The sequence below is a fragment of the Larus michahellis genome, chromosome 15 (genome assembly GCF_964199755.1).
Source record: "Larus michahellis chromosome 15, bLarMic1.1, whole genome shotgun sequence".
NCBI classification, from domain to species: Eukaryota; Metazoa; Chordata; class Aves; order Charadriiformes; family Laridae; genus Larus; species Larus michahellis.
Genome location: NC_133910.1, coordinates 6,886,484 through 6,911,006, shown reverse-complemented (window position 1 = coordinate 6,911,006; position 24,523 = coordinate 6,886,484). Strand labels below are relative to the sequence as shown.

General features: G+C 54.6%; 1 protein-coding gene across 1 annotated transcript in view; it reads left to right on the top strand.

The window, feature by feature from the left end:
- Window positions 1-8,102: 8,102 nt before the first annotated feature.
- MEGF9 (multiple EGF like domains 9) overlaps window positions 8,103-24,523 on the top strand; it is a 54,031-nt gene continuing 37,610 nt past the window's right edge. Inside the window, exon 1 of the mRNA XM_074608653.1 lies at window positions 8,103-8,591. Coding sequence (XP_074464754.1) covers window positions 8,249-8,591 — 343 coding nt within the window. The 5' untranslated portion in view covers window positions 8,103-8,248. The remainder of the gene's footprint in view (window positions 8,592-24,523) is intronic.

The window sequence follows — 24,523 nt, the reverse complement described above, 5'->3', positions numbered from 1 at the left end:
TCGGAAGGAAGGAGCTCCAGCCTTAGCAGATGGCATGGTTTGGGCTGGTTTGGGTCTGTGTGAGGACTCGAGGGGGCTGTAGTGGAGGAACAGCTCAATGGGAGCATCATGGCAATGTGTGATGGTTTAGCCAAAAGACTGAATGAGGCTCTTGGATGCATGAGAGCAGAAACAGTGAGTAGGAGCTGGGAGAGGATTTTACCTTTTTATGGGACTGGGGAGGCTGACTTGGGAATTTTACATCCAGTTCAGGTGTCTGCATTTCAGAGAGGGTGTTGGAAAGTGTTGAAAAGAGCTACAAAATTGATTGAAGGGCTGGAGAAATGGCTTTAGAGCAGGGAGAACTTAAAGACTTCCATCTGTTTGCATTATTTTTTAAAAAAAAGAGGTTGAGAGGTGACTTGATGACAGCGCGTAAGTACCTTCACGGGGAGAAAAGAGCGGGCATTGCAGGCTCTGTAATCTGGCAGGGGGGGAAAAACACAAACGGATGGCTGGAAGCAAGAGCCAGATGAAGTCAAAGTGGGAATTAATCACCTTCATTGTTAAAAAAAACCCCACACAGGTCCACCATTTTGGAACAAATCCAAAGGAAAATGGTGGGTTTTTTTCATTCTCACTGTCTTGAAATGAAGACTGGGGTCTTTTCTGAAAGACATCTGTTAGCTAAGGCTTAAGTTGCACTAAATGGTCAGGGCTTAATGTGGAGATCCTTGGGTTAAATGACCGTTTGGATACACTTGGCGTTGCAGTGCCGTCCAGAAGGATGCATTAGCACATGTGTTTGGCTTTATCCATGGGGCTTCTGAGCAGGGCTAATGAAGGACTTTAACTCGGGAGCAAGGATGAGTCAAGAAATGAGGGGGGAAAAAAAATCCATCATGAGGCTTTATTTTGCTTATTGGCTTTTAAGAAAACAAGATATAAATCAGAGGCAAGCAAAATCGACAGCCTTGACCCAAACATTGCGGGTGCGGAGCGGCTGGCCGGGGTACGGCCGGTGGGAATCACCCGCGGTAAATGGGTGGATGAGTAGCCGTCCCTAATTAATGAAATCAGTTTCAGAAGGGGTTTAGCTGCGCTGGTGCAGAACGTGCCTGTAATGACAGCCTTGAGGCCCTTCCGAGTGGAAGCGCCAGATCAGGCTTTCAGAGGGTGGGATTTTCCCTACCCTGGGCGCACATCTGCTCTTTTGTTCCGGACAATAGGAAAGCCCCTTCCTCTGTGCTCCGGCTCTTGCTGCCGCCCTGGCCCGGCTCCCGGCAACGCTGCGATCCTGGGATCCTCACCTCCACCCCATCCCCTGCATCCCCGCTCCTGGCAGCCGAGAGCACCTGGGCACGGTTGGATTTTGGGATGTGGCGGTGCCTGGTTGTGGCTTCTCCCCGTAGAAATGGAGCTCACTCCCAAGCCCCTGATGGAGAAGCAGAAATAAGACGTCTTGTGTTGTCACCTGATGGCTTGTGGCCGCTAAAGGTCCCACCTGCACCTCTGTGAATATCAAGGACCTTCCGCCCTGCATTCACACCAAGACTTTCCTAAATCACACAGGGTTTGGCAGCTGAAATGGTCAAATGCTGACGGCGTCTCGTCCCAACTTAGTTGGGCTTTGGACCAGCCTGATCCCAGCTCCTGCTGTGTCCCCCAGCTCTCCTCCTTGTGCGATGACACAGCACCGGTCCCTGCCACCATCTGGACCAGCTCCTGGAACCTCCCGGGGATTCATTTATGTAAACACATGGAAAGAATTAAACCCCAAAATTGGCCTTGAGTATTTTGGGAAGGAGCTTGGGCTCGGGGGAGAGCAACTGGCTCAGTGTGGCCAGTCTCCCACATTAGGTAACGTGGGAATAGCTGTTTAATTTGGACAGGCCCCCCCAGTCCCCCATCCCCTCCCACCCCACGTCCCAGGCAATAATGCGCTATCCATATTGAAGGAAAAAAAGCTGAGCCCTTGAATGAAAGATAAAATGTACGTCTGTGGCAGAAAGCAAGAGATTGAAAGTGTTACCAGTGCTTTAGGGTAGGCAATAGCAGGAGATTTGCTAAAGGGATCTGGAAGAAAAGCCCTTTTTCAAGGGAATTGTATAATCCCTGGTAGCTCAGTGTCTCATGCTCAAGGACTTGCCTCCCCGATCTGCCGTCAAACGACGCGAGGATTTGCTGCTCCCGTCTGCGGATGTCTGGTACGGAACCCCTTCCCATACTGCTTTTCTAAATCTTATTTGAAGGGATTTCTCCTCTAATGCTTGGCAAAACTGTGCTTTTAGAAGACTCTGGTGTCTGAATTGGTGAAAATATTCACTCTCCAGCCAGCTCTGGGGTGTGGGTTTCGAGGTCTCGGTGTTTTGGGGCTCGCCAGGTGTGGGGATGAGGAGGAGCGAGACCCGGGCGCTTGCCCCAGGCTGCCAACAGGGTTATTCCATACCATGAATGTCACATTCAATATAAATTGGAGGTTTGCTCAGGAGTTCTCTCTCTCTCCCTTGCTGGCTGCCACCCTGAGCACTCCTCGCCCCGGTGCCGGACCCTGACCCCGTCCCTTCCCCCCGCTGCTGCCACGCTTGCAGAGTCCCACGTTGGCTGTCCCTGCCGGGAGCGCATGGCTTCCGTGATGGAATGGGCTGGGGATGGGCCTCGTGTGCTTTGTATTGGCATCAGGATCAATACTGGTTCTTCAGCATTATTAATGTTAGTTATTAAGTGTTAGTGTATTGCATCTGTTTATATGTCAGCCCTCGGGTTTCCTTGTTTTTCCCTGATTCCCCTTCCCAGGTGGGGAGGGCTCATCGCGTGAGAGAATAATTGTCTAAATGACAATAAATCATTTTTGGGTTCCTCAAACCATGACATCCAGGCACCCTCTGCTGCTGCTGTCCTTCAATGAACGCGGCAAACGCAGTCCCTGCCGGTCAATGCTGCTGAAAACCTTCTGCAGGAAACTGGGGATGGACATTAGCATTTGGAGATGGAAACACATTTGAAAGTGCCACAATTGTCTGTGGAAGAGAAATTGCAGTTTCTGAGCCATCAGAGTCAGCACTGCGGAGCCTGTCCCTCCCTGACCCAACCTCTCGGAGAGGAGCGATAAACATATGCACCAGGCGATTTATTCAGTCTTTTGCATTTGTAGGACATTTTTGATGTCAAAAGGAGCTTAGCTTTACATTTGTATGACCTCGATGCACTTGAAGTTAAGCCGCTCTTTAAGTGTGTGCAGAATTGGGACCTATTAGCGGTGCAGGTACCAGTGCCGCATCCCGCTCCCTGCTCTGATGCTCACCCCCTGCACAAGACGGGGGGCCCTGGCTGCTAATTGCATTTATTTTAAATGACGACAGACCTGTGCAAACGCCGGGTTTGTCCAGGCTCGGGGTAGGAGCAGTGTCTGCAGCGGCAGGCGGTGTTTTGCAGCCCTGTTGCCCAGGGACATGACTTTTGCTGGTGTCTGGGAAGTTGTGAGAAAGATGTTGGCCATTTCATTGCTGCGGTTGCGAATAAAAACAGTGCATGGGGCCCGCGGAGGCCACAGGGCAGCTGATGGCCAGGGCAAAGGGATGCCCGGGAGCCGGGATGAGCCTCCTCCTGGGGAGGTTTGCAGAGAGCCGGAGGCAGGGATGCTCAGCACGGCTCTGCAGTGCCTGGTTCATGCCGAGAGCAGTCAGCCAAGGCCACTTTTAAATCAGTGTCATTATTTCGGAGACACATACAAGGGTAAATTCCCCGTGGGCACAGCATACGAGGCAACTGGACCCCAAAGGAGGAGGAATTTGTCGGCCCACAGTGGCTGGGGGATGCCGCGGATGCTCTTCCCATGCAGCCAGGGGGGGCTCCCGGCCTCTGCCCACCAAATTCCCACCCCCCATCAGCCGTACACCAGCAGAGACGACTCTCCAGGCTCTGTTTTTAATTCATTCGCTTTCATTTATATTCAAATCAGAGGATAAATGTAGGCAACGTGTGCATCTCAGCCAAGGCAAGGCTGCCGTTTCAGAACCACCACACAGAAGGTGTTTTATTTTTAAAATACATGGAGAAAGAGATGAAGACACAGAGCTCTGCACTCTGTCATCTTCTTGTTGCTAACATTGGCCTGGCCATGAAAACAGAAAGAATTTTAACAATTATTTACTTCCCAAAACACACGCTGTTTACTTGGCTCCAGCAGTGAAAACAAAGCCATGACTTCTGCTTGTGTTTTAAGGCAGTGCCTGCATCTCGTGCACGGGTTCGCAGAGATGCTCCCGGGGGTTTCGACTCTCAGCCACCTCTTTTTATTTGACGATTTAAACAGACGGTAAATGCGCATGTGGAATAATGAAAATATGCACTGAGGAAGTGCAGCCTAAAGAATATATTGATCCCCATTAAATCAGAATCATAGAACCGTAGAGTGGTTTGGGTTGGAAGGGACCTTAAAGCCCATCCAGTCCCACCCCTGCCCTGGGCAGGGACACCCCCCACCAGACCAGGTTGCTCCAAGCCCCGTCCAACCTGGCCTTGAACCCCTCCAGTGATGGGGCAGCCACAGCTTCTCTGGGCAACCTGGGCCAGGGGCTCACCACCCTCACAGCAAAGAATTTCTTCCTGGTATTCAATCTAAATGTCCTCTTTTCCAGTTTGAATCAGGGCAATGTTTCGAGGGCTCTGCAAAGGGAGGGGAGGACACCCTCCTCAGGGATGAGTCCTGCAAAGACCCGCTTGGGTCGGGCTCTTCAATGGAAGTGGAAAAGTTCCCAGCACCAGGTGCCGCTCCGTCTCGCGGGCTGTGCACCCTGAGAAAGCACCCGGGGTCTCACTAACAGTCCTTTGCGTTTCCAGCATCATTTTTGCCCTGAAAGTAGAACCTGACGTGCTTAAAACCGACAGTGCCCTTTTGCGGCGTGCTTTTTAAGCAGCCTCGTGCCAACACCTCCACGCGCTGGCCCAGGCTGTGCCTCCTCGGTCCCCGCGGCAGATTGTGCGTTTCTGGGCTCTGCCGACCCCAGAGCACAGGGGAATGTCAGAAACCACTTAATACACGTTGACTTAATGGGACTTGCACAGCGAAATGCTGCCAGCCGCTTTGAAAACAAAGTCTGCGGAGGGGATTCGTTACTCCTGCTTTGCAATTGATGATAATTTAAAAAAAAAAGAAAAAAAAGTTTTTGTGTCGTGAGTTATGCTGGGTGTCAGAATTAACATCTCATTGAATTATCAAAGCTTTCAAGCTGTGGGTGGTGGAGAGAGTGGCTTGGGGCTTGCAAATAGGTCAGAGAAAGAGCTGGTTGCTAAATATCGGATGGAAACTTTCCACTGGGGAAGGAAATCTTGCTGATTTGATGGAATAGGAACAATTCCGGGGAGGACGTCGATACCCTCAAAACTTACATAAAAAGCAGGCAGGGAGGCCGGGCTGGCTGCTGGCAACCTGGGCTCCGTGTCAGCCCCCCGCGTTCCCCGGGGATTCATCCTGCTCCGACGTGCATTTCTCGCCTTCTTGTTGCGAACTGAAAACACAAAACGAAGGGAAATGTGACCATTCCTGCGGCGCGGTGCCAGCGTGGGACGGCCCTGTGCCCCCCGCACCCCCAGCTCAACACCCTCCGAAGCGGACGGTGGCTTTTCGGGTGCTCGTTTTCTTCGGGGGTGGTTCGGGTGGGGTGTTCAGGGGTGCTGAGCACTTGCAACTCTGTTTGACATCAACAGGGGGAGCGGCGAGTCCTGCTGAAGCTGTCCCTGTTGCAGGGCTTGGGACACACCACCCGCATCCTCCAGCCCCTTCGCCCAGCATCTTCCATAGCTTTTCTCCAGCGTTTTTCACAGCCTTGGTCCAGCCCTCTCTGCCGAGACTCCCAGTTTTGGGGTAGGTGGTCATCTCCGTCAACGTGGGGATTCAGCCCCAGGGATTTCTACCCCTGCTGCCACCGGGATGGGGCGTTACCACCGAGGGTCTCGGTTGTGTGTACCACCAACGCGGCAGAGACAGCCAGTCGTATCTCTGCAGCTCTTTATAATGATTCTCATGATAAGCCAGCACTGAAATAAGCCAGATGGGCCAGATGTGCAGAAATACTCTCTGGTTTTGCCTGCGATCCCACCTCCCAGGTGTGACCAGTCCTTTTCCATGGGTCCTGCTGGGACAAGGATGCCCCAAGGCCGTCTGACCCAGGCAGCATCTTCCTGTCTCCCTCCTGTGTCGGGGCAACAGCACGGGGCCGCCTGAGGATAAAGAGATGAAAGGTAGTGGTGTGCTTAACTGCTCCTCCCAAGCAGAAAGGGAAAATATATTTTGGAAAGCAGATGAGCAGATCCAGCAGCCTGCGCTGTGCAGGCTCTCAAGTCTCCGTGGGGAGCATCCCTGAGCTGGGAGATGGGCGCAGGGCCCATCCTTTGCCTGCTGAGGCCGCACAGCTTTTATTTAAAACTAAGGATTTTTTTTTGTTCCAGACAGCTCTTTCCTTAACAATCATTCCTCCGCCGGGCTTCTTACTCCCCGTTCCCATTGCCAATAACCTTGTGCGAATCGCTGGAGGAGAGGCTTGATCAGCAAACCATCCCCCCTCTCTGCCAGCTGTATTCCCCCTGATCGGAGGGGCTCTTCGGTCCCTGCGGGGAACGACAGGCTGACAGCGATTATAAAAAGCAAATCTCAGAAGGGTTTGTCTCTGTGGGGGAAATGGTGCAGAGTAGCTGCTGGGGAATAATAATTATATTATTATGCAGGAATAAAGTCCCATTTATTTCTGGGAAGGGAATGGGTATGGGGGAAAGACTAGCGAGTTATTGCAGAATAATTAGCCCACAGCAGCTATGCCAGGCAGCGTTTCCCTTGTAGACAACCCCTAAATATTGCGCTGGAGAAGGACTCGCAGCCCAGACCGTGCGGTGGGTGAAGGTGGGGATGTCTAATCCCAAAGAGGCACTTGTCCTCATCCTCTGGCTCCTGGGGAGCAAGAGACGATGCAAATACCCGCCTGGCAGTGCCACGCACCTCCGGGCTGGGATGGGCAGCCGCGAGCCGTCGTGCCCCCAGTGCTCCGCACCATCCCTCTCCGCAGCATCCCTCGGATGGCTGCTGCCCACCTGGCTCCCTATGGCCCACCCAGCTGCTCCAGCACAGCCCGGCCTATGGCCACGTGCCTTTGTGTTGATCAGAGCAGCGTTTTTCCCACCGCGCGGGGCTGGCGGCACACGCCTGCGTCTTGCTTCAACGCGTGTGAACCAGCGATCACCCAGTTGGGGCCCGTAAATAATTAATATCTGTGTCACTGTGCTTCCTCCCCCCGCAGCGCTGCCAATCGCTCCTCTGGGACAGGGAGGGCATTGGCCAAGGTGACTCCCGGTGTCGGGCCCCAGCAGGACCATGGGTGGGGGGCAGCCGGGATGCCCCCCCAGGTTTCATTGTCCTTACGGCTGGTCCCTGGGGGTTGCATCTGTGCTGGGTGGGACATAGCTCCAGCCCCGAAGACGAGCAGCACAAAGGGGAATGGCATCACTGCGGGCACGGGGACGGGACATGGCAGAGGTGGGCATGGGGAGATGGATAGAGAAGGGTGCCGAGAGGGGGGGTGACACCCCCCGACCTGCTGGACACCCCCCTCCCCCCCCGCCCCGCCGAGATCTGCTCCGGAGCAGGGAGGGAGCCTCGATCGGGCAGGGATGGACCCCCTGCTTTGTGTCCCGCTGCGCGTCCCGGCGCCTTTCCCATTGTTTTGCGAATTGGGGTGTGTGTGTGTGGGGGGCGGATTTAATTGTAAAAAATACAAATATTAAAAATATAATTTTTTTAAAAAATTATATATTAAAAATATTTAACGTATATAGAGAGACATACAAAAAGGAAGGCGAGTGTCCACCCGCCCCCGCTCCCCGGGCTGGGGGGGGTCTGTAGCGGGGTCGGTGCCGCTTCCCCCCCCCGCTCTCACAATGCCGCACCGCCGAGCCCCCGCCGGCGCGGGGCCGCCCCTGGCCGCGCCCCGCCCCTCCGCCCTCCCCCCTCGGCCGCCGATTGGCTGCGCCGCACGCCGGGCTGGGGCGGGCACGGCGCTGATTGGCAGCGGCGGCGGCCGAGGGGCGTGGCGTGGCGCGGCGCTGTCAGGCCGGGCCGGGGCGCGGCGGGAGCCGCCCGCGGGGCGCTGGGAGCGGCAGCGGCGCGGCATGGCCGGCTGAGGCGGGCGGGACCGCCGCCGTCCCGGCCCCCCCCCCCCTCCCCGCTCCCCGGCCCCTCTTGGTGGGCGAAGGAGCGCCTGGATCAATGAATGAATGAATGAATGGCGGAGCGCCCCGCCGCAGCATGAGGCGCCGGCCGAGGACCGCGCCCGGGCTCGCCCTGCTCTGCCTCGCCGCCCTCCTGGCCGCCGCCGCCGCCGCCGGGCTGCCCTCCAGCGCCGCGCCGCCCCCCGAGCCCGGCAGCGGCAGCGGCGGACCCTCTGAGGGCAGCCCCGCCACCGCCGCGCCGGATCGGCCCCGCGGAACCGCCGCGCCCGCCCGGAGCAGCGCTCCGCCGCCGGTGCCCCCGGAGGAGGAGGAGGAGGAGGAGGAGGCGGCGGTAGCGGAGGAAGAAGAGGAGGAGGAGGAGGAGGCGGCAGCGGCGGGCAGCGGCCCCGCAGGTGAGCAGTCCGCGCGTGTCCATGGCGGGGGCAGTGGCAGCGGCAGCGGCAGCGGCAGCGGGGCCACCGGCTGTGGCGGGGAGCGGGACCGGGCTGCCCCCTCCCTCCCTCCGGCCGGCGGACAAAGGGGCGGTGGGGGACGGGCGGCGGCTCCCCGGGCCCCTCCGGCTGCAGCGACCTCCGTGCGGGGCGGGAGGAGGGACCCCCGCGCTGCGCGACCCCTGGGGGCGTCCCACCGCCCGGCCCCTTCTGCCCGGTGCGGGGCTGGGGCTTGGGGGGGGGGGGGCAGCGACCCCCGCGCAGGGCTCGGGTGGGCGGTGCGGGGGTGCTCGGGGGGGTGGCGGCGCAGCTGCACCCCCCCCGAGCCGTGCTGGTGGCGTTACTGGCGTTACGGGTGGTTTTGGGGAGCAGTGGGGGTGGGGGCTGGCCCTGGGTCCCCAAAGCATCCTTCGTGGCAGCCGTCCCCGGTGTGCACCCATGGAGCGGTTGAAGACACGTCCTTCCCATCACCGTTGTGTCGTGGCAGTGTCCACCCTGTTGGGTGTCCACCACCTCCTCTTCCTCCACCACCCTGTTGGACACTGGCCTTGAGCATCCCTGGGTGGTACCTTGGAGGCAGAGCTGTGCTCTGAGCATCAGGGGCCCCTGGCATCCCACCTCTCTGTGCCCCCCGGTGTCCCACCTCCTTGTGCCCCCCCCGGGCATCCCACCTCCACGTACTGGCAGCAGAACAGGGCTGACCATACCTCAGAGTGGCTGGAGCCCTTGTTCTTACCTGCATTTGGAGGTACGTTGGCAGCTTGGTGGGCGCTGGGAAGAGCCCACGCTAACGTGGTACCCCATGGGTGCGCCAGGGGAGAAAAGAGCTAATTTTTCTATTCAGGGAAACACATGTCCTGCCCCCGTCGCAGTGGGGTGGGCTCGCACGGAGCTGAGGAAAGCATTATGGCCGTGGGAATAAATGGAGTTATGGATGAAGAGCGCGAGGAAGGCAGAGGGTGGGCTGGGGGGCTGCGCTCTCGGCTGAAGCTCTCGCTGGGTGTAGCGCTGAGTGACGGTGCCGGGAGGTGAAAACACTGATGGTCTTCAAAGCCGAGGCTCCAGTTCACTTATAGATTAAGCGGACAAAACTCTGCTGGAGTCCATGGATGGAGCTTTGTCCATTTATCTTACCAGAGAACTCAGCTTCGCTCTACGTTTCCAAAGCTTTATGTTCAGACACATGCAAATGCTGTAGCACTGATTCTTTCCTTCTTTTGTATTTATTTTTTTCTCCTTGCCTGGAAGATGTTTGGTTTCAGTGTGTTGAGCTTCCTCTAATGTGAAAGGGATGTATTCTGCTGTTCTGGTAGCTTTAGCAGTCTGAACAAGTGGATTAATCAACCTGTTTTTTCTGGCTAGAAATATAATCAGTTGAAGATCTGTAGTCTCCTGTTTTCAGACTTCAGTTCCACTGCGGGTCCTGTTTTTACTTTCTCTGGAAGAGATACGATGGCTTAAGATTAGGAATTGCTGATAAAGGTAGGAGGGTTTGAGTTGTCTTAAAGCAAAAGCCATTTTCTCTCTGGTGCCATGATCAGACCTCGCTGGCTCGGCCACGTGCAGCACGGTGCCACCCCGCAAACTGGGGATGCTGGAACCTGCCCCGGGTCGTGCCCAGCACGTATTTCCCTGTCTGACCTCGTGTGTAGTGTTTGTGTCTGTTGGTGTCAGAGGGCACCACCACCTCTCCCATCTCGGGCTCCTGTGGTTTTATTGAGAGCATCCCTCTCCTGCGGGCCAAGGGACATGTGTCATGCGAGGGCATTGCGAGGCATGAGGTACCTGGTTTAGCGATGGCTTTGGGATGCTCTCGGATGTCCATATATGATGCTCGCATAATGTCTTTTGATGTCTGCTGCCACAGGAGGTGTCAGGGATGCACGTCGGCAGGTTGTGTGTCTAATCCAAGCACTGCCATAGACCCCCCCCCCCGCGGGCTGCCCGCACCTCTGTCTCCGATGTCGCTTGTGAAACAGGAGCACTGGTGATGATAACTCTTCCCCGCCATCCCTGGGTGTGCTGAGTTTTTGTTGTGGAGGCCAGCATCACCCTTTGAAGTTGTAAAGTGCTAATTATTAATGGCTACAGCCGCTTGATCTCAGAATTGCTCTCCAGTGCCTTTACGCTGCGGTGATGGCCAGGGTGGGAACGCAGGGGCAGATTGTGTGTAATTTGTTACTCGTTGGCGTGGCGGGTTGAGAGTATCCCTGGCTGATGGAGGATTGCGATTGTGGGTCGGGTGGGTTTTGGGGCAGCTGTGGGGAGGTGCTGGGCTCAGCAGCATCCCCTGCACGGGTTGGGGGCTCAGGGGGGTCGTAGGGGTGGGTGGCACAGCCACGGGTCTGCGTGGGAGCTGCTCTCCCTGGGGCTTATGGGGGGCTTTTCCGTGCCGAGCCCATCTGCCGGGTGCTGCTGGAGTCCTCAGCAGAGGTTTGCTCTCCGGGGGTATTAAACACCGAAGGCACAGAAAAGCCAGTGGGCACCATGGGTTTAGCTGAAACCCTCATTTTCCTTTAATTCTAGCATGTTTTCAACATTACTTTTTTAATTCAGTAGGTAGTTAATGTAATATATGCTTTATTGCATGAAACAAATAGGCCTTTTCTCATACAGGTTATTGGAAAGGCTTCCTTTAACGCTGGTGGCGTTATTACTGATAAGAAATTGGTGTGAGATTCCTCACATTCAGTGTTTGTTAAGCGCTACCAAGGTTTAAATTCTGACTTCGATGCATTTTTCTCCTTCTGATTTAAGCAGCACTTCAGCTACTGCCGAGCTGCCCGCTTGCTCCGCTCTTGTTCTCTTCCCTTTCCCAGTTCCACGATGTTTATTTTTCTTTCCAAGCCTGTGATCATGTTAAAATCCCGGATTTTGTTTTTAAGAGAAGTAAATTGCTAATCCTCGTGTTTGTGGAGACAAGATTAGAAGTATCCCCCGCCTTATCGCCAAAGCCTCTAACACCCGCCACGGAGACTCTGCGTCTTCCTTTTGTACAAAATAGTCTCGTTTTAAAGCAAAAGCTGGAGTTTTGCTGACTTGGGGCCGGCTGCTGTTGGGATGGATGCTGGGTGCTGGAGCAGAGATGTGGCTCCTGTGACCAGCGTATCCTGGTTGGACTTTCCCTGCCTGAAGAACAAAACTTCTCTATTCTACCAGTTTCTGTAGAGCAGCGTTGAACAATATGGGTCTCTCTGAAGGACATTTTTTTCTGACTCTTTTCCAGCCCCACGTGCAGCAGATGGGTGGGCTGAAAAGCCCGAAGCTCCTTGCACAGCCTTGTTGTCCCCATGCTGTGGCTGGCCCAGCAGAAGAGCTGCACCCAAACCCTGGCTTTAGGCATCTTTAGACCAGAATAAGTGTTTCAAAACTTGAAAAACCATTGCCTTCTCTCCTCCCCGCCGTTTCTGTTAGCATTCCACCTGGCTTCCTGGCTCGCCAGGTCCCAGATGTGACCCTGAGTCTGGCTCCTCACCTCTGCGCCTCGTGGGAGGGGACAATCACCAGTTTCTGCTGCAACCGCAGGGCAGGAAATGCAGGTGTCCGGGTGGCTCGGAGCAGTTAACCACGAGAAGGCGTCCCGTGCTGCTGCGGAAATGGGTGACAGCTGAGTCAGGGCGTGCAGTGATGTTTGGTGGATCTCCGGGCGCGGGGCCATCTCTTGCTGGGATGCTCGCAGCCCAGATGGAGGAGGTGCAGCCAGACACCCCCCCTGCTACGGGTGGTGGCTTTGGGTGGGATTAGCTGCTGGGTTTAGCTTGGAAAGAGGAGCCTCGCAAATGCCCAGGGGTGATGGGGGTGGCCTGGCTAATTGGCTGGGCACAGGGGAGGTGGTGGGGTGAGGAGTGGACCCGGTTGTGAGCGCTGGCTTCGTTTCTTCATCATCCAGCTGGGGAGGTGGAGGGGTTTGCTCTTGTGCAGGGTGCGTAGAGAAAGGTCCACATGCTCCATGCGTGCAGGAGGCACCGTGGGGGTAGGTCTTGTGTGTGTGTGTGGGGTCCCTACAGCACCAGCAGTGTTGTTGTAGGGGGAAGAGTTTGGTCCAAGCCATGGAGCCATCAGCAGCCAGACCCTGCTGTGCTCCTCAAGAGGTTGGGAGCTCTCAAACCCTGGTGGGACAGAAACCACTGAGTTGCCGACGGCAGTCTGGGGACATCTTACCAATGCTCGTCCCCTTTACAGCTCTGGGTGACTTCTCTTCTTCCCTCTTCCCACCCAGGCAGTAGCCCTTTGGTGGAGGTCTTCCCACTGAGTTTGCCCCGTGATCAGCTTTTTCCCCATGCTCGGTGCGACAGGACTCTCAGATGTGTGTGGATGTTCAATGCCCGTGCAGCCGATCGGGTTTCCACGGCTGGGGCTGAGCGGTAGGTGAGGCTGGATGTTTGTGGGGGGACTTCTGCAGCCTTAAAAATCTCCATCTCCTTAGGTCTGAGTGCCGGTCCTGCTCTGTGGTGCTGGGCTCGTACACCTTGAATGCCCTGAACTAATGGGGGGCAAGTGGAGGGGCTGGGGGGGGCGAGCTAGGGCTGTCCTCTGCTCATCACTTAGGAAGGCAGCTTAAGCTTTCCTTGTTTGAGGGCTCGGGATTGTGTTCAATGTGGTTACCAAGATAACTTGCTTTCAAGATGTCAGCAGGATTTAAATTATGTTTTTTTTAAAGAAATGGAAATTAAGTTACAGACGTGAAGGCTGAGAATAAGGAATGTGGTTGTGTTACTTGGGATCAGTACGGGAGCAGCCAGGGCAGAGAGCGCCTTTTTTTTTTCAATCAAGTAATAAATTGTGGGGTTTGTATCTTTGAGCTTAAAATAAAGGGATGTTGCCCACAGCAGAAAATGTCACTCCCTTGTCTTCCTCCCTGCCTCCACGCTCCCGTCTGAGTCATTCTTGAATCAGATGCATCCAACTGTCCTGACTCAAGATTTTCAGCTTCTTGGACTTAGCGATGCTCATAAAAATCGGGATGGTTCTGGGAGGATCTACAGAGCATCCACGGTCTTGTTTTTTAGCTTCCCTCTGCAGGGAGCAGCACTGGGGTTTTACTTTATTTCTTTTAAATGATAGCCGAGATTCGGACATTGTCACATCTCTGAGCTGCCACTTGGAAGATACCACACGTAAAATAGGACTGCTGCTGTGTGGGGTGTCGCAGTTATTTATCTGGCTGCCCTTGGTAATACCCAAACACCAGCCCGTGGGGAGGCAAAGTTGCCGAAACACCAAATACAGTGGTTTGCCTGAAGCTCTGTGGTGGGCAGGAGGGGTTCCAGCCCCCTTTGCCGCTGCCAGCGGTTCTCTGGGCTCTGCGGTGGTGGCGGTGGTCCCCAGGGCTGGGACAGTCGGGGTCAGGGTGCTGGAGCATGACTGGGGGGGACTCTCGCAACCCAGATGGGGGTTTGCCTGGGGTGCAGAGGTGGTGCCTGCCCAAACAGCTGGGAAATGCGTGGGCGAGCTTGGGATGGGTTTCCCGGCCGGTGACTGGTTTCACCGTTGGAGCATCCTGCTGGGATGCAGGGGGACCCTGCCTCTTCCCGGGGAGGAACCGCGGGCTTCATCCTGCCCAGCGTGGACCGGGCTGTGCCGGAGGGGACAGTACTGCCACAATTGATTGGGTTGCAACAAGATGATCTTTAAGGTCCCTTCCGACCCAAACCATCCTATGAATTAAGGAGGGATGGTGCTGGGCTGGCAGCGGAGCCCGTCTCATGGGTGTAACCCCAGGGGGTGAATAACTGCATCCCAGAGGGGACTGTGGTCCCTGGAGGAGGCTGCAGCATCTCAGGTTCTACCCAGCTGGGTGGTGGTGGTGGGCATCGAGCGGGTACCCGAGTCTGTCCCCACCAGCCGTGTGTGGGTGAGCAGCACGAGGACATCCAGGACTTCCCGCACCCCGTGGCTGTGGGCAGAGAAGCACAGAACAAGCCGTCCCCGAGGAACAGAGAGCCCGGACGTGAGTCTGCTGAAGTCAGGGGAAAGATTTCAGAGATATTATTTTTTTTTTTTTTTTGACAAGAGCCCGTGGCCTATAAATACGCGGGGCGAAGCCATTGTGCTGCTGCTAATATTTGCCGCGCCAAGGCCAGCTGACTGTCAGGAACTGCTGCGGATCCGAGGCGCTTGCCAGCGCTGCCAAGAAGCAGGCGAGATCTTCGCAGTGGCGGGATGCATCTGCCGTCGTTAGAAATAAACTCACGGCTGTGCTGGGTGCCGAAGGCAGGGATTTCTCTGGCAGCCATCTGGCTGGAAGGGAAGGCTCCTTCTGCTGGACTTCTGACGGGCACTTAAAATAAAACACAAGAAATAAATAATGTTAAGGCGGTGGGTTGTTGGCAGCACCTAGGCTGCACCTGGGGCTTGACTGAGCTCCTGAGTGAGGTTGCAGCAAGGGCTTGGGGGGGCTTCAGAGGTCCTGGAGACCCACAGGCTTTGCTGCGCGTCTGAGCTCCACAGGGCTGCCTTGTGCAGCGAGGCATCGCGCGGGGGGCTGGGGGGGGGGGGCGAGTCTGGCACTTTCTAATTGGTTGGGGATATTAATATGTTTTTACGAGCTAAAGGCTAGATTGCAATCTAGCCATCTGCCCTGCCTTGGGAAGGGGGTCGCGTGGCTCCACCACCCCAGGAGAACAGAACCGGCTGCAATTCAGTCTCATTAAACTGTCTGAAAACCAGGGTTTCTGCTTCACAGGAAATTATTCGCTTTTTTTTTTTTTTTTTTTTTTTAATTTGACTTTTAGCTTGGGTCAGACTGAAGGTAAATGGTGGTTCTTGTGTTGCATCTGCCGACGCTGCCGGTATGCTGGGGGGTCCTGTGCCTTGAGGCTGCCCCGTAAGATCAAGGCCCTTGTCGCACTTGGGGCTAAATCCATCCCCAGTGTCGATATGGGGGCTGCTGGGGGGAAATGCTCCCAAAATCCCAGCAGGACTTGTCTGGAGGGGTCTTTTATTGGATTAAAGCTTGTTGATCTGGAAGCATTATGAACAAGGCATTCTTAAACTGAAGGAGGACTTAGATGAGATATCAGGAAGAAGTTCTTCACGCTGAGGGCGGTGAGCCCCTGGCCCAGGTTGCCCAGAGAAGCTGTGGCTGCCCCATCCCTGGAGGGGTTCAAGGCCAGGTTGGACGGGGCTTGGAGCAACCTGGGCTGGTGGGAGGTGTCCCTGCCCAGGGCAGGGGGGTGGAACAAGATGGGCTTTAAGGTCCCTTCCAACCCAAACCATTCTATGGTTCTATGACTTGGAATAATTGAACCTAATTGGTTTGGACAGAACTTTTTCTCCCTGTAATTCAGTAGGAAACTTCCCAAAGGTGCCAGTCCTGGCTCCTCCACAGCCGCCTCTCCCGGAGGAGCGGTGGAGGATGTCACCTCTTCTGATGGGGCTCCTCTCTCTTCTTCACAGCCGGGGATGCTGGAACAGAGGCCCAGCTTCTCCTGCATCCCAGGTTGGGGTCCTGTAGCTGAGCGGATCCAGGCCAGCCTGGCTGTGTCCCCTTGTTTTCACCAGCTATTTCATGGAGGCAGGGAATACAGCGGGGGGATGCTGGGTTCACGTGGTTTTTCTGGATCGCGCCTAGCTGCCTGCGAAGAATAGACCGTCTAAACACGCTGCCGGAGCGCTAATCAGCCGGCGACGGTTTGAGCTGCCCGAAGCGGCTCTTTTGTTGGAGGCTGAATTCCTCCTCTGGCTGATGCTCGGCCGGATCTTCCCATGCAAAATTCCTACCGCCCTTCGTCACACGAAACACAGTGGGGTCGTGATGCCGGACAGGCATCGTACTCGGCAATAGCCCTGCTCATCCCCCTTCTGGACTTTTATTTCCATCCCCCTCTGGAAAAGATTTTTAGGGTTTCTGCTTTGTGCACACACGGGTCCTATTTCAGTAAATGAGGAGCCTCCCCGGAGCTGCATGAACTAAAGCGAAGCCTTAGGTTGGTCTCGTGCTGCTTAAAGTAGGATTTTTTATTTTTTTTTTATTTTTTCTCCTGAACACCTGCTGTATGAATTACAATTTGCCTTGTAAATGTAACCGATTCAGAGTCTGAGCATGAAAGATGGGCGTTTGCGTTTCGCCTGGAAGAAGAAAAAAGCAAAACCTCGCAGGTTTTGCTCTGGAGGCAGCTCGGCCGCGGAACCAGAGGGAAACCCGAGTCGCTCTTCCTGCCATCTGTAATTCAGTTGCCCCCTGTCCTTATAAACGAGCCACCAGAAACATGACGAGGCAAGCATCTCTGCTATTTATAGCTCGCGCCGCTCCACATGCCTGTGTTAAAAATCAGCAGCTAAACAGCTCTGCAGCCCTTCAGCGAGAGGCTTAATGACACGGGCGCTTGACGTGCCCGGGGAGATGGGGCTGGGCTCAAAGGCTGCCGGGAGCGAGCCTTCATCCCCGGTGGAGGGGATGGATTCTGCAATGGGGATATTTCTGCTGGGCGAAGGGGAGCCCCTCCAGCCTTGCTCTGCCTCTGGGGAAGGGGTTCTGGATCCGTCTGACCCCCCCCAGGGCTCGCCCCTGCTCCAGCCATCACCATCCAGCCCCGAGGTGGGACTGGTGCCACTGGGGATGCTCCCGGCGGGGTCGGTCCTCCCACCTCTCCCCCGCACCTTGGCTCTTTGGGGCGGTTATCTCTAGACAACATATACAACAATATTCCCCAAGCTTTAAAAAAAATATATATATCTCTATATATTTTGGGGCTGCGTTAACCCTTTCTTTCTTTTTTTTTTTCTTTTTTTTTTTCTTCTCTCTTTGCGGCATCACCTCTGTGTAATTTAGAGGTTGCCAGTAACCTTTACCCGTTTAACTGGTCATGCCACTTCTCAGACGAATCTGCTTTATTCCTGGCAAATTACGCTGCTGCAGTTTTCAGGCAGCTTTACTCTTATTTTGACTGACTGGCTGACTATATTAACTGATAGTGCTGCTTGGGCTGCTTTGATCCTGTATTATTTATGGAAATGATGGCATATAACTCTGCGTAGCTGATTAATGCTGCATGTATTTTTAATGTGCTAGTTCTACTGTTTGATCTGTGCTAAATGATTATTCTCTGATGTGTTCCTGGGTTCATTTTCGTTCTTTATGAAAAGGATATTGAAATGGACTGTTTGTTTTGTTGCTTTTTCCCCCCCTCCCCCCCCCCAGTGGTCTCATCTTGCGCTGGTTTTTAAGCTTTCACAGATCGTTTTTCCAAGCGTGGCTCTGCCGCTATCGCATGGAGCATTTATAGTTTATTACTATTAATTTGAGCATTTCATTGGTGGCATTGCTCTAAATTCATTGCTGTGTGTGCAGTTGTTTGAAATTTCCTGGAGCTACAAGGTGGAAAAACAACCATTTAGGTGATGCTCAGGTCTTCCTCGCGTGTGATTGCTGAATCCCAGCTTGGCAGTGACTCAGGTCCAGCGACATCTGAATGAGAAAGAAACCCAGCTAAATTGGAGGGGGTATAATTAATATTTTCTGTGGCCCGTCACAGGATGGCTAGGACTGGTCAATATTAAGAAAATGACTTTAATTGCCAAGGGAGGTGTGTGCTCGACCCGCAGCTTCCTCCTGTGTGGCGGGAGATGTGGTCGTGGCTGGGGAGGGACCGGTGGCCGAAGGTGGTGTTTCATCCCGGGAAACACCCGTCGCATCCCGTGGCTCATCCCGTGGCGCGCACGGCACATGTCGCGCTCCTGGCGCTGCCGTTGGGGAGGGGGTTTGATGTCCTTCATCCCTCCTCCAAAATCCTTCCCCATCACCAGACGTGGCCAATGGGGTGGAAGGCGGGAGGTCGTTCCAGGAGGACCGTCTGTGAGCTGGAGGATGAGCATTTCCCTTCCCCGGGGGCAGAACAGAGGGGGGGGAAATAGATTATTATTTTTAAAAAAAAAAATTTTTTTTTCCTCTGCCTTTTATAACACCTGCTTATTTTCACGGCGCAGGCAAGGGTTGTGTCCTGACCCCATGGTCAGACACACCTTCTCCCCCAGGCGCATCGTGCTCCAGCAACAACAGGTTTGCGAGGATGCTCTCATGAGCAGCGCTGTAAAGATGCAAAGCAATTGCTAGTTGAAAATCTTTAAAGGAAGGCTTTCTTTCCCCTCCTCTGAACAGGGCTTTTTGTCAAGATCAGCAAAACATCTATCTTTCTGCAAAAGATACCTTTTCCTTTAACGGGCTTTTCCACTGAAAACAGTTTAAACCTGACATTTTGTTCCCTCCCTTCAAATCTTTCAAAGCTCCTTGTTCCATGAAGAACTTCAATAATTCATTTTCCTCCTGCCCTCTGTCTCAAAAGAGAGATATATATATATACACATATGTATTATGATATGTATAATTTTTTTATGTATTTTTTTTTTTCTGTTGGGTATAACTCTCGCCTTTTGTGACCAGGAACAGGGCAAACATTACAGACTGTTTTCTGGTGTTCTTCCCCTGCCCCAAACCAGAGATGTGCCAACCTGAGCACTGCAGTGACCAGTGATTTTGGGGGGGGGGGCGGTGGGGCGGAAATCAAGGGGGGGATACACCGCGTTCGGCGCCGAGGGAACAGGCAGGATTTTTGGATACGGCTCCTACAAAGCGAGTTCTTTCCCCGAAACACGTCTGGCTCGCAGACGCCTGAGTAATGGGGCAGAGACACCCCACCTCGGCGGGCGGTTGGATGGGTTGGATGGGAGGAGGGCACGGTGCCATGGGAGGAGGGCACGGTGCCATGCCCAGCGCCGGCGGCGCCTGCGGAGGTGTGGGGGGGGTGTTTCTCTGCACCCCTTCCTACCCCAAAGTGCAGCCTGGGGTGGGTGTGGGGAGCTGGGCTGGGGTGCAGTCAGGACCCCGGGATATCCAGAGAAAGTGGAGAACCTGCTCCAGGTTGTTTATCCAAACAAAAGGGTTGCTCGGATTCAAGCGGAGCACCCCGACCTGTCGGCTCTTGCCTGGGCTGGGTGGTTGCTCACTTTGTGCCAATGCAGGAGACGCCGGAGCCTCCCCAGCTGACGAGAGCAGCCCCTTCGTGCTCTGCCCTTCCCTGCCAGCGGCACTTCGTTTTTTTCCCAGTCCTTGAGGAAGGATTTGGGGGGATTTGCCTTGTTTTTAAGCACCCTGGGGTGACCTGGACCATCCATCTCCTGGCACTCCCCTCCTCATGAAGGTCCGTGTCCTGTTAAGATCTGTCTCAGGGGGATTTCCAGCAGTACCCCCCAGTTCCCAGGCAGGGCTGGGGGTGCCCCGGTTTGGGTGGGAGGGAGCTGTTGGGCTGGGTGGCATCGCCGTGTCTGGCACAGCATCACCCCCCGGCGCGGGGAGCAGATGGGGAGGTGGAGCCGGGCTGCTCGGCCAGGTTACAGGCTACGATAAAGCAAAAGTGACGTCGAAAACTTAAATACCTGTTATCGGAGAAATGCAAACAGAGCCTCCACCTGCCTCCAGCCTTTCTCCCGTCAAGGGCAGGCTGCACGCCCGGCGTGGAGCTCCCTGCAGAAGATGTTTTATTATTAACCTGCTTGCTTTGGCTTGGCTGTGTTGTTGAGAAATCCAAGCTTGACTCCAGATAATGAATGACAAACATTTGTCTGGGCTTAACCATTTTATTCTGCGTAATTTTTTTTTTTTTTTTCCCTCCTGGAAGTTTACAGTAAGTTGTCGACGCCGTGCCCTTTGACGTGGATTAGCGCTGACGCCTCGCAGTTGGATCTTCCCGTCCTTTTCACATCTCGGTTGTTGCTTTTCAAGGGAGGCTTTTGTGCATGTCTAATCTATTTAAAAGGAAAAATAAACAAGAAACGGACTGATCTCTCAAGGGGCAGTCGGGTACGAGGGCGGTGCTGGTTTCCCTGTAGAAGGCGGCGAGCTTTGGGGTGGGATGGAGGGAGCGAGTGTCCCACCGTGCCCCCATAGGATGGGCTGCCCAGGAGAGGGCCTTTCCCCCCAGCACCCCAGTTCGGTGTCAGGGGGTGCCTGGAGAAATGGCTGTCACCAATTTTTGGTTTACAGACCCCTTAAAAGCTTTCCAGTAGGTGTGTAGATGATGAGTTCAGGCCTTGTGGGCTGGGGAATCGGTGCTTTCCTCTCTCTGCTCCACCACCCATCGCTTTGTGATCCCTCTTAGGGACCTCCGTTGCATCCACTGTCATGTGTATACGTGTGCTAGATGTCCCCCACCCTAGAGCTGATACCTCTCCCACCTATATATATAATACCAGGCGACATATTTAATAGCATGTGCAATATTGGCCATATTCATAGAACCACGGAATGGTTTGGGTTGGAAGGGATCTTAAGGATCATCCAGTGCCACCCCCTGCCCTGGGCAGGGACACCTCCCAATAGACCAGGTTGCTCAAAGCCCCGTCCAACGTGGCCTTGGACACCTCCAGGGGAAAAAAATACTTCTTCCTGAAATATATTGACCTAGAGCCTCTCTGTGCATTGCCGGCGTCATGTCGGGTACCTGCAGCTCCCCTGGATTTGGTAGGATTTGGGATGCCCCTTTGCAGATGGGACTCAGATGCTCCTTTTGCCGGGTTTCTCTTCAGCAGCAGAGCTGGTGGAAGAGGAGCCACTGCTCCTCCTTCTGCCGGCCCTTTGCAGGGGTGTCGCAATGCCAAAACAGTCATTATAAAGCCCTCAAAAATGGCGAAATGGTCAGCATAGAAATGTCAACAAACCTCTTCTGGCTGACCCACCGGCTGCAGAGGAAGCTCTGCGGTTTTGAGTGTCCCTTTGACTTGGGATCGGGCTTGTTTTTGCCAACCCAAAACCGAGTGCGCTGCCTTTGCCGAGGGCGGTTCTCCCTCGGTGGTGCCGTCCTGGTTGCTGGGGGGGTCCGAGCCTGCAGATGAGCAGTGTGGGCTGAGCCCCTCGGCTCAGATGTGGGTTTAGCGGGTGCCCGAGCGGTGGGTGAGCTGGGGAACACTCCGTGGGACGCCCTGACCCCTTCTGCCCGGCTGCCTCCCTCCTCCCCGCTGCGCTTCCAAGGGTTTTGTCCGTTTAAAGAGGATTTGGCTGTTCTGCGGGACAAGGGCTGCTCCCTGTGGTACTGCGCTGCTGTGGATGGCCCCGTGTTTGCCGTGGAGGTTTCAGAGAATTGGCTTTGAGTCCCTGTTTATTTGTGGTTGTGGAGCTCCTGCTGTTTAATGGAAACACTTCGCTTTTGAAGGTGAACTATGGCTAGAAATAAACGCAGGCAATCCCTGGCGGCTGAGGCAGGACAGGATGGAGCTGCAGCGTCCATCAGGGTCGGCAGCAGCGCGGTGACGAAGGAGAGAGAAATTAAAAGCCGCCGTGCAGGCCTGATTGAGGCCATTAATCTGCCGCGGGGCGCGGGGGTTTAAAGCAAAGGTGAGCGGGAGGCAGGGGCTGCCCACGGCAATGCCCGGCGCTGTGTCCATGGGGTGAGTTTGTCCTCTCTGCACTTATGCCATGGCTGCAGGTGTTGGAGGAAGGTTTGGAGTGTGGCTTAGATGCACCGTGATGTCCCCTGCCCCTGTCGGCTCCCGCGGCAGTGAGTCCCCAGGAGACGATACCAGATCTGCTGCGGTTCCCCACGTCCAGCGATAAGGGACGGCTTTCTCCGTCCGAGTGTCTTTTTCCATGACGTGCCCTGGCCCGTATCAGTTCCCTCATTGAAAGCTCAACTTCTCCTCTGTGGATTTGCCAGCAAATTTCGTCCCGTTGCAGGATCTGCAGCCCAGTTTGGCTGGTGCTGGATGAAAGCAAAGGTGAAACAAGTTCTGAAAGGGGGAGTTAAATCACCTGATGCGAGCTGGGAGTAAACGCATCACCGTGTCCCGTGCAAAGTGTAGCCGGCCAAGCACAAGGTTGCATGATAAAATAAGGGAATAAAACTTTAGGAGCGGGAAACCTCTCTTCCCAGCTCGAAAGGCGTTTTCCTTGCCCTGTCCCGGCAGCTCTCTCTGCTTGCAGCACGTTATAACTTACAACTCCTTGTCTGGCAAGAGTTATGGTAACTCCGAGTTGGCCCATGGGGCCATGGCGTCATAGCCTTGAAACAGGACTCAAACGGCAAAACCTGCCCGAAACCAGTCGGGATTACTCATGCTTCGTGCTATCCCTCTCCCCGGCTGGAGTTTCTGCTATGGTAATTCCACCTATTAAGCAAGGAGACAAAACACCTTTATTAAACTTGGAACCGAGCTCAGGAGCAATGAGAGAACTGGGACTCGCTGGCTTCAGACCATCAAAAGGTTTTCTTCTCTTCAAGTTCCCTCTGCACAGACTTTAAACGGAATGAGAGAGGAAGAAAGATACTTTGCTGTTTGTGCTGCATAGAAGTCTGCATTTAAATGTTTGTTTAGAGTAGGAAAAAAAATTAGGAAAGTGTATTGGGAATGAATCCTGTGATGTTGGGGCTTCACCTGACCTCCAAGCTTGGAAATGCAATGAGCTGAGATGGATGGGGGTCTTGGCTCAGGTCTGTAAAGCTTCTTTTTGTTAACATTTTCAGTAAGTGTTTATTAACACCGTGGCTAAAAGAAGCCTTTGTTAATGGGTCTGTCCCTTTGCTGCTCTGGTGCAGGAGCTGAATCTTAAAAGGAATTGCCCTGGGCACCTGCTGGAGTTACTGATAAAAGTTTTCATTCCAGATTTTCTCCACCAGCTTAAACATAAAATAGCCTAAACCCCTCCAAAGCAAGTCTGCTCTATCTTCCTCCTTAGAAAAGCAAAAAAAGTTGTACAGATGCCTCTCGCTGCCTGTGTGCAGAGCTGTGCCCCGGCCCTGTGCCTGCGGAGAGCACCGCTTCGTGCTAAACCAGCTGAGAAGCTGGGCAGGAGCCCCTGCAGCAGTTTTATCTTGGGGGGATTTGAAGAGAGTTGCTCAACGTTGTCGTTGGCTTTTGTTCCTTTTGACTGCCATGGCCGTCCTGCGGCCGAGGCGAGGGAGGGCTGCTCCGGAGGAGCTGGGCGGAGAGGGGGTGTTGTGGTCCATCATGGAAGCGCCCGCGCAATTGTCCGGTGACATGGGGACGCATCTGCCTGGTCCCGTGGCCCACAGCGTGCATTGGAGGAGCAGGTCTTGCCCCGAGGTGGGGCTCAGGATCCGACCTTGACCCCTCGGTCCATCTTCAGCTTCTTAGGGAGGCCCAAAGTCTCCCTTTGAAGGCATCTCTTATCTCGGGGGATTATTAGAGCAGTTTAAGAAGTGCTCCTGCTTGCTCAGAGAGAAACCTGGGCATGATACTTGTGCTACCCCAGAAGATGAAGGCCTTCTCCAGAGGTCGCCCGTGCCCCAGCACTGGCCGGGTGGCCGTGGCAGCCCTCTGAGGGAGTATCTGCTGTTTCCAGGAGATGCAGAGCTCCTCTGCCTCTCGCCGACGCCTGGCTGGGGGAGGACGTGGTTCCCAGCATTTTCGTATTGAATTATGGATTGAGTGCACGCCTGCGCCGTCACTGTTAGCATCTCCATGCTTTTGTTCTCTCTTTCCTCCCAGGGAAAGAGCGACTGCTTTAAATGAGAAAGAAGGAACAAGGATGACTCCTTATCACATCCACCCTACACTGGACCGAGCTTTGGTACCTCTGCTGGATGTCAGCAGCCAGGGGAAGCTGCTGCTCCCTTTGTATGTCGACGGAGCACCCAGTTATGCCATGGCTACACCTGGTGTAAAGAAATTGGGTTATGTCTTTGCTACCAAAAAAAGACGCATTTTGCAGCGAGATCAGCCAGGTGTATTTTCCACCTCACCGGGAAACCTCCCCAGAGGTCCAAGCTCTGCAGCTCGTACCAATGTACCTTCGTGGAGGGATGTGGGATGTCACGGTCCCCAGCAGTCACCTCCCTGGGGCGCAGGTTTCCGCCACAGCAGCTGAGGGTGCTGAAGCAGGTGCGTTATCACCTGCCGTATGGCTTCTGTGCTAAGCAAAAAATGGCTTTACAGCAACCTGA